This window comes from Clytia hemisphaerica, unplaced genomic scaffold (genome assembly GCF_902728285.1).
Source record: "Clytia hemisphaerica strain Z4C2 unplaced genomic scaffold, Clytia hemisphaerica genome assembly, whole genome shotgun sequence".
In the NCBI taxonomy this organism is placed as follows: Eukaryota; Metazoa; Cnidaria; class Hydrozoa; order Leptothecata; family Clytiidae; genus Clytia; species Clytia hemisphaerica.
The window spans coordinates 1,641,111-1,650,556 of NW_027104060.1; the positions used below are offsets into that span (position 1 = coordinate 1,641,111).

The following is a 9,446-nucleotide window of genomic DNA, read 5'->3' on the forward strand; positions in this document are numbered from 1 at the left end:
ACGAAATTTACAATTTAGTCACTTTCACCCGAATAAATTGTCCAAATGAAATGGTTTCCTTCACTAGCTCGAAAAAAGATCTTGTAATTCGACGTTTAAAGCATTAATTTCGGTTAATAAAGGTGTAAAGTATTTAGATTTTAATTTTGGTTTGGGTTTAAAAAATCGGATAAAAGTTTTGGTCGGGGATAAAAAAATCGAGTAAAAGTTTTGGTCGGGTGATGAAATATCGGGGAAAAAATTCGTCGGGGGGAAATTTCGTCACCTACTCAAAATTTTCGTCACTTTCCCCCGACATTTATTTCCCCGATAAGGTAGGATTAAATGATAAGGTACTCTGTGACCTTTAATTGACCGTCGGATTTTTTCACTGTCACGTGTATTTCTGATACGAAAAGTCCGAAAATGACCTTTGGTCCCAAATGATATAATAAGAAAGGCCAGTCAATAGGAAACTGAGGTGGTTTGCAGTAATTAAAAATTTTCATTTTTCTAAATTTTCATACAATAAATTTCTAAAAAGAAAGTCCTTAGGTTGGACTTTTCATGTCCTTAGGTTGGACTTTTCATGCTATAACAAACGATAAATTAAAAAATAATAAGTTTGATTTTATAAGCATAAAATTTCTAAAATTGCCTAAGATAAAAATTGTGAACAAATTATTGAAAAATTACATAAAATATTCCCTAGGATTGTGTGAAGAGAAGTATTGACTTTCTATTTGATTTCGAATGTTTCAGAAATTGAGATCTTTAAACTCTCTTTTGACACTCTTTGGAATGATCCGAAAAAACGCTACTAGTTTAGGATAAGAAAGGGTCGAAAGTGTGGAGAATAACAGGGGTGAAAATTTTAAATTCTAAATTTCTAAGTAAATAGTTACAAATGGAAGCTAAGTTTTCCAAAAGTTCAAAAAAGTCATTTTCAGTCATCACAGCCCAGCTCGTTTTCTTTGTTTGGGTAAAACAAAGAAGCACAGAAATCAGCTAAAGGGTTCAAATTCTCTTTTGACATGCTTGAATCAAGTAGGGATTGCTCAGCAGCGGGCGGCAAACAGGGCGGTGTTGTGAGATGGGTGGTTTTCTCTCGAAGAGACACTTGTCGGTTCGTTGATGGAGATTGTAACTGGTTGATCTGACAGTCGAATCTCGGTGACACATCTTCGTTTGTTGTGCTTGTCGAGGAGTTATTTATGTTCGAGATATTTCCCCAGTCGATTGCTTGCAGGTTTCGTTTGACGGAAGAAGCGGGAGAGAGACGTTGTGCGGAGGTTGTCGCCATCATGGCTGAAAGGCGAAAATCAAAAATGTTTTTCGTCAAATTCGCGAGAATAAATGTCGAAAATTTCACAACACTTCGAAAATTTCTGACCCCAGAAGTATTCAAGGGTAAAGAAAGGTGTTTGAATATTACAATGAAAAAGCCAAGTTTGACGATCCCTAATTAACCTCTCTTTGACTTTGCAGATTTAATGGTGCATTTGCCCTTAAGAAAGGATTATAGATTAGGGTGCATCAAAAGATTACCCTGACACCTGTTTTTAGGATTCACCTGATTTGAAAGTTTTGTGTTCTCTCGATGAAAGTCTAAAGCTTTTAAAACTCAGGGAGGGGGATCGGTACTGAAATCTCAGTCATAAATGTATACTTCTCAATGTGCTAACTAACTCAAATTACCCTTAAAGATTATTTGAATTAAAGAGAGCATCAATAATAATAATACCATCTTTATCATCCTAAGGGCTTTCGATGCGCAAGCTAAACCGGCGTTTGCAACGACGGGAGCCGTCTAGTGTATACCAAAAGAGTTTTAAAGAGTTGTTATTTTAGTATACATGTACTAAAAATTTCTGGAACATTTTGACATAGAGACCAATTTTTGTCTTCCCAGGGCAAATATTGTCTTCTCAAGACCATTTGTCTCAAAAAATGCTAATTTTTTGCAACATGAAATTCAATTTTTTGTAAAAATTAATAGGCCTTAATACTTTTAAACGAATTTTCTTTATGAATGGAGCAAACATTAAAGACATCTGCTGTAAATTTTCTTTAATTAAGAAAATTTAATTGTTTTTGAAAAATTTCGAAAGGTTGAGTGTTGTCCCATAACGACAAAGCCATGTTAACTGTTTTGCACCTAGTTTGAATGTTAAAAAAAAGTCGTTTCACAACATTCTTACCATCGCGTCCAGCAGTTAAGAATTGATCAGGTTGTGGTAAAAGGTTAGGGTATTGCATCATAATTTCACTTGCTGATGGATTGTACCTGCAAACAAAAAGTGAAAATTGTAAGCTCAAATGAGAGGGGTAAAAATGAAGGTTAAAATTAAAATATTAATTTTATATGAAAAAAAAATAATAATTTTGAGTGGTAGGCGTTTAGCATATAAATTTTACAACTTCGCAAAAATTGTACAACATCTTCAGCAACTCTCTCAGCAGAAATACCAAGCATTTCCTTCATTCTTTAAAGTTTTAAAGTGAGTAACAAGTATTTGTTGATTGAAGACAAGAGCTCGTCTAGATCTCCAAGATAACACTAATGATACTGTTAACTTAGGCAAAATTATGTATGGGGCGTACTGCTGGTCTGGGTCTATTGTTTAGGGTCTGGCTAATCTGGAAAATTTATTAATTGAATATCCGACACGGTCGATTTTTGGTTAATTCTTTTCTTTTTCTTTTTGTCTATTTATTTTCAGGGTGGAAAGTTTTCGTCTTCTTTTCGATTTTTTGTTCTGACAGGGTCACAAATTTACCAAACATTCATAATATTTGACGGCGGCACGTTAAGGTCTCCCCCTCCCCCCGCTTAAGACGATCAAAAGGAGACTTACGTTTGTTGAAGATTTTCAGACTGTGATTCTTGGAGTTGGGTTGAAGATTGTTGTTGATTTGAAGCAGATGAAGATGCTACCATGTTTGAATATTCTAAAAACATATTTCGCCGTTTCTTTGGGTTACTGACGGACGACGTTGACGGGTAAGATTCGACGGGAAAACCTTGAGCTTTTGTTTGTTTGTGTTGCTTGACTTTACAACGTCGTCTCACTTGCTCTACAGGAATGTAATAAAAGTTGTTGGGAGACTAACTAAGGAGGTGAGACAGTACTAAAATCTAAGACCATGTTCACACTCTACGGTTCCGTTTCGCTACGATATCCTGACGATAAGTGAGTGACGTTCTCATATACCAAAAGAGCTTTCAAGTTAGGGCAAAATCAAAAAAATTAATAAACTTGGGAGCTATCATTAGACACCTAAATTAGAGAAAATAGAGCTTTACTCACCTAAAAGTTCTTGACGTGATCTTTTGAAAGATGAATGCGCAAAGACGGTTTCTGGCCAACTCGCTTTATCTTTGACGTTCAAATGCGAAAAGTTTTTATCCTTGTCCAACTGGACTTTGTGAAAACCATACAAGTTCAACTGGCGAATGAAAGACTTCATGCTGGTCGTTTTAAAGATACGATCTCGAGGTTCGATCAAAACCTTATCTTCAAATCGCCCCTCTGACGTAATAATGACGTAATTCCCATCATCACTCCACTTGATTACGTCATCATAAAATTCATGATTGACCAAATACCATAATCGAAACGGGAAACTTTGACCTTCGAAAATGGGGAGAACTTTGTTAGCTGTGGAAGGAGCTTCTATGAATGTAGGGTGTTGAGCCTGGAGTGTCTGGTTAGGCCACGCTTGTTGATGATAGGGTTGTGTGTTATGTTGTTGTAAAGTCTTTTGGTGATGGCTTGCTGGTTGTATATGCTGAGGTAATTCCACGCCTAAATTGAACTGAAATTTGAACATGATTTCAAAAATTAGTTTGGATGAAACAAGTGCCCTACCCTAGGCAAAGCTGCTAGAAAAAACGACCCCAGGTGCTCTCAAGACACCCCTGAATTGTTCGTGATAGAGAGTTAGCCTGAAAACCATCGTGATTCTCAAAATATAGATGTGTAGGAACAGTTGAAGACCTTGTTCACCTGCAAGTGCCCCATATTGCCTGCGCTATAAAGGGATAATCAGATGGTTTGAGATATTTGGCCTGAAGAAAGCTTATGTGTGAGCTTGAGTAAAACCTCCAAGTATGTTTGGGTAATTATTTTCCACAGTCGAGATTTCAAAATTTGAAATTTCTGAAAAAGGGTTCTCACACGGTTCTTACGTTGAAATTTTTTACTAAAAGTCAAAAACTTGTAATTAATAGACTTTAGAAAATATTTAGGTAAAATATTTTGAGATTTTGCTCAGGAAAATAAAAAGATTACACATGCCAAATATCACAAACCATCTGATTATCTCTTCTTTTAATTCAATTTAGCGTTGAAAACTTTTTTCATTAAATCGATTAATTTGACGATCTGTGACGATCAAATTTCTCAATGTTTCCCAATCGTTTTGTTTGATTAAAACCCTGACGTTGTTGCAACAGGCATACACATCAATCAGTTACATCAATATGCCAAAAACATTTTGTTCAACCACCTTCACTTCAAGATTTCAGCCTTGCACTCCATCACAGAGCCTATTTGAGATATTTTATTAACTAGCCCAGAGAAAAATTTTAAACCTTTATTATTTGAATGCATGCCTTTTTAATACTCAAATATAAAAAAATTAGAAAAATTTAACTTGGTCATTAGTCAAAAAAGTCATTAAAATTGATTAGGCTCTGCGATGGAGTGCAAGGCTGAAAGCCACATGAATATGGTTCATCCTATAAAAGGAAGTTCATTCTATGGTGGCCTATCTTGAAGTGAAGGTGGTTGAACAAAATGTTTTTGGCATTTTGATGTAACTGTCAATGATCTATGAGTTAGCTTTAAAAGTTCAAAAATAAAAAAAACCATGAAATTCAAACAAATGAAGTAACGTGAAGTAACCCTGAACGGAATAATTATGGGCGTTTAGGATTTATCCTCAATCAAGATGGCTAGAAGCCTCTATGGGGGCGCTCTGGAGTTTGAATCAATGAAGTATAAGCCCGAAGGGCTAGAAGTCAATCTCTTTGGTAGGATTTGAAGCCAACAAATCCTACCAAAGTTGCACGGCCTTGAGCGGCTCGCCTGGTTTTTACACAAATGACAGATTGAAACTAAAATTTGCCGCTAAATTTCGAAAAAAAATATCAATCGTAAACAAAGGAATTGCTAGATACAATCTGTTGTCAAAAAGTCGGCGCATTTTTTAAGGCTTCACTTTTTGTTGCCTGAGAAAGGTTAGAGATTGAACTCTAGCCCTTCGGGCTTTAAACTCAATGGTTTGAATGAATGCGCAAATGTGTGAATGGGGTATTTGGAAAACTTTTCGTGAACAGAAATTGCATGAATTTAGGAAAAAATATTCGTGAATGTGTGAATTTGGAAAAGAAAATTGCACCATCGCGTGAATCATAGGTCTTTTGAAGGGCCTCTCTAAAGAAAATGAAAACTGATTTTCTTCGTTTATAGGCTTGTGGAATGGGTAAAAATCTGTTACTAAAGATTGGCCTAAATAAAGTACACTGGAAATGGCCAAAAATGAGCAAAATAGACTCATTCTGCCGAATATTTTGCTCAAAGAAAGATTTGACAAATCAACGAAGTTTAAAGTCCAGGAAAAAGTATAAATTTAGGATTTTTGGTCCATTAGAAAAAATCCTCTCTCGGGATTTTTGAGAGATTTTCTTAAGTCTTAAAATCATCCACTTAACATTTTCTTTTCCCCATAAGTATTACTAAATTTTTAAGAATTTTGAAAGGCATTTAAAAAAAACTTACTGCATTGAAAGCAGGTTCATAGACGGAAGAATTTGGAGGGATAAGTTTTTGTTGTTGAATTGCACTCCCATCGGTGATCGGAACGTATAGCTAGAAATGAGAAAAAATAAGGATAAATTTTAGTCAAAACCTAAGAACAATTTAAGAACGATCAATGAATTTCATAATCCCCCTAGTAAGACAGGTTGAAAATTCAAATCTAAATGAAAGGTATATAATGTCGTAATTTGTTCAGATTAAGGTCCCCTCGTTGGATCTGGTTGGATAAAACCTGTTGACACATTTGTTTTCTGTGAAGTTGATATTTATCAACGTACTGTAATCAACGTAAATTTTCTGCGAGATTAAATTTGTAGAAAAGTAGAAAGTTATAATTACATCATCTAAGACTCCAACCCTTGAAATTCTAATGCCAGCATAACCATAAAGTCTCAATCTGAATGCATTATCAAGTGATCTTGTCACGTGACCCCATCTCCAGGAATCAGAGAAGCGAGAACGTTTACAATTCGAACGATGCATAGAGACTTTCCAGAAATCCCAAACTAACAAAACACAACTTTCAAAACAAAAAACCAACACAAAAGAGCTATCAACAGCACAGCAGTACAAGCTAAATGTTTTGAAAAGTGTAAAAAAATTTCGAATGCTTTGATGTCGATTTCATGCTTGACCAATCAAAACACTGCTAGGCTATAATCGATTTCATTTTTAACGATCGGGAAGAAAAATTTCGACCCAGTACTCCGCAGTTATCAAAACACAACACATGCTTTCATGAAGTCGGATTTAGAAGCTGACAAGAAAAATATGACAAGAGATTAAAAGGCAGCGGCTAAAATCAACTAAAAGTCAACTTACAAAAAGGTATTTAAATTTTACGTATCAAAAAATTCTTTATCGATTAGTAAGCGTTTGAAGCTAAAATATTTTGAAGATTCTTGGGAAATTCCCCTCATTTTTTCACCACAAAAACTCCAAGCCTTTGCCTCAAAATTTTTAGACTTCGGGCTTCGTGTATCAGATTTGGATTCGGCAGCCTCAAATTGAATATTTTCGAATATTCTTCTTATTTAACCATCCACTGCCCATGACCAGTGGGTAGAGACAAGAATTTTTGTAAATTATTACCCGAAAGTACTATTAATTCATAATGTGAACCCCTCCCCCTTCCATAAGGGGGGTGTCTCACTTTACAAGAAAGGCTTGATACAGGTTTTTTTTATAAGAAAGAACTTTATATAAATTTTAAAGTGGTTTTTCTTCGCCGAAAATAAGGTTCTCAAAGTTGAAAGAAATACCCTTCTTGGCAAAATTCTTCATTTTCTTCTTCATCAAAATTTTTTAATGTGATTTTTAAATTTTCAGATTCAGGAATAGTTGGACTAACAGTATGTATAACATGCCATAGTTTTATTGGTTACATCAGGCAGAAATCTACATTTTGTACAGGGCAATATTAAAAATTCATTATGGTCAGAGCCCTTGCGAACATTTTCAGGCTTGAACGGACTCTAAAACATCCAATTTCAAAAGAAACCGCACAAAAACACTCACATAATGCTGAAATTAAGAATATTTTTAGGCTTGAAATTCAAAAAATTAAGAACATCTGCAGGTTTCAAAAATTTTGAATGTTCTGGTTTGGCTTTAATGGTTGGGGAATCTAATAAAGGTAAGGTGTTAAGAATATTTTTTTTTTTAACATTCTTTTATTAGAACCCAGTTTATAAGAACATTGAGGCTGAAATTCGTCGAAAAATTAAGAACATCGTAAGAACATGCCCAGCCTCAGTTTGGAAAAAAATGACAAGAAACTACAGCAGAAAAGGGCCAAAAACGTTGAAAAACGCAGAGTCAGCAAAATTTCAAACTCAAATATCTCATGATCTAGCCTAGGAAACCCTATAAATGACCCCTCTAATCGATAGTACACTTCGAGACACATCTGTTAAAATTGGTATCTTTCGCTGAAAATTTTCTCAAAAATGCTGACGTCAGCACAAAATATTGCATTTTTGAAGACGTATCGGCCAATTCCGGGGGACTAAGTCCGCCAAATGAGACAAATGACCCCATTTTGGAGATCTACTCTTCAAGCTCTATCTGATGGCACAATCAGTTTTAGCTAAATAAGAACTTCAAAAATCGACTTTCTAAGGACCCCCAGGCTAAAATGACCCTACCCCCTTCAAGCCCCCATAAAAAATTTTCCCCGGCTTTGCCAGCTTGGCAAAAACTGGTTTTGGGGTCCCAAGGGACCATATGATGGGAAAATAAAATAAAAACCCATATTTACTAATTGTAAGGGTGATCCTGGATCGCCGCCGGACTAATCCCAGATTTACCAAATATCCATATCTGAAAGGGTCCATTTTTCACACTACAGCGGCACGTACCCGTTGTCTGTCAAGGTCACCCCCCCCCCCTTGACAAATTCGTGTTCTCAATGCGTGCTCGAATTATGGAGACACTACTGTATATTTTATAATACAAACTTTCGTAAAGAGCAAGATTTAAACAATTTGCCCTTGATGGCCGCATAAAATCAAAATCAATTTAAATTTAAAAATATTCAAATAAATTTTGTCAGCTTTCTTACCATACAGTCTTGGCTCATCATGTTTGAAAAATGAAATAGATTTGTAGATTTCTCTTTTGTTTGTTCGTGTCTATTTCTATTCACTAGGGAATTAGTTCTTTATTTCCCCTTTGTTTTGACATTTATAGATATAGAATTCCATTTTTTATTTGCACATTGATTTAATCAAAGGGGCCGAAGTCTTTCCTTCTGGGTAGGACCTTTCTCCAGTCAGACAAAGGGAGAAAGGTCACGCAATATTTTTTCTTTGTGTGCAATAAATAAGTTTACAAGTTTATTTCTTTTCCCTTTTGGACAAAAACAGCTAAAAAGTCTAGACTTACCGAGATTGGGTTGCTGAAGCTGATAGCTGTCTCTTCGCATTCTTTATCAGCCATGACTGTGTGCGAAAAAGAAACAGAAAAGGAGCCATCTTATGTCTTAGCTGGAAAGATTTTTGGCTTCAACCTCTACCAAACACAACAGAATCAAATTGGGCTTCAGACCAGAGGAGACTTGGCTTTTATGTAGATTTTTTCGAACATTCAAGCATTCGATTGGGGTTCGACATTCGAAAGACAAAAAATTCGATCTGAATCATTCGAATATTCAAAAGTAAACACTAGCTGGCCTTCTTTCAAAATGGGAAAATGAATAAAATCACGATAAAAAATAAATAATGCTGTACCTTCAGTTTATCTTCAAAAAACCTAAAAAACTTGCAAAGCTTTCTAATTAGAAAGCACTAACAAAACGTTTCGAAATCGAACAAATCTCAGACGAAAGATTTTCACTTTGGAAATTCCAGCAAAGAGAGGACAAAATATGGACAATAGACCTAAGTTTTGGGATATTCGAACACTTTAAGCAATGCAGTGACTTCACTTGAAAATACGCGCCCTTTTTCGATTTCTTGCCCTGCCCTTCATATTCTTTTTCTCTTCGTCGGTGTCTCACACCTTTTTTATTAGAAACGTTTGAAAGGCAATCCAAGGCAATCTCTAGAACTCGAAACTACATAGGGGGAGTTACTTCTTAGGCAAATGGAGGGTACGGATATGTGCCGACCTTACTTAAGGGTACCTTGTTAGTTGTACCTT

At 35.5% G+C, this 9,446-nt stretch overlaps 1 protein-coding gene across 3 annotated transcripts; it reads right to left on the reverse strand.

The window, feature by feature from the left end:
- Positions 1-777: 777 nt before the first annotated feature.
- LOC136812456 (heat shock transcription factor, Y-linked-like) lies at positions 778-9,383 on the reverse strand. 3 transcript variants are annotated; one of them, XM_067068957.1, is made up of 7 exons: positions 9,035-9,383; positions 8,691-8,746; positions 5,766-5,855; positions 3,291-3,798; positions 2,838-3,057; positions 2,181-2,266; positions 778-1,287 (listed from the first exon to the last, which is right to left on the reverse strand). In XM_067068957.1, the coding sequence occupies exons 2-7, from the start codon at positions 8,742-8,744 to the stop codon at positions 926-928; spliced, it is 1,320 nt and encodes a 439-aa protein (XP_066925058.1). In that variant the 5' UTR covers positions 8,745-8,746; positions 9,035-9,383; the 3' UTR covers positions 778-925. The 3 variants fall into 3 exon arrangements, with proteins under 3 accessions (XP_066925058.1, XP_066925056.1, XP_066925055.1); XM_067068955.1 differs by lacking the exon at positions 9,035-9,383 and having other exon boundaries at positions 8,691-9,015; XM_067068954.1 differs by lacking the exons at positions 8,691-8,746; positions 9,035-9,383 and adding an exon at positions 6,144-6,356.
- Between the last annotated feature and the right edge of the window lie 63 nt (positions 9,384-9,446).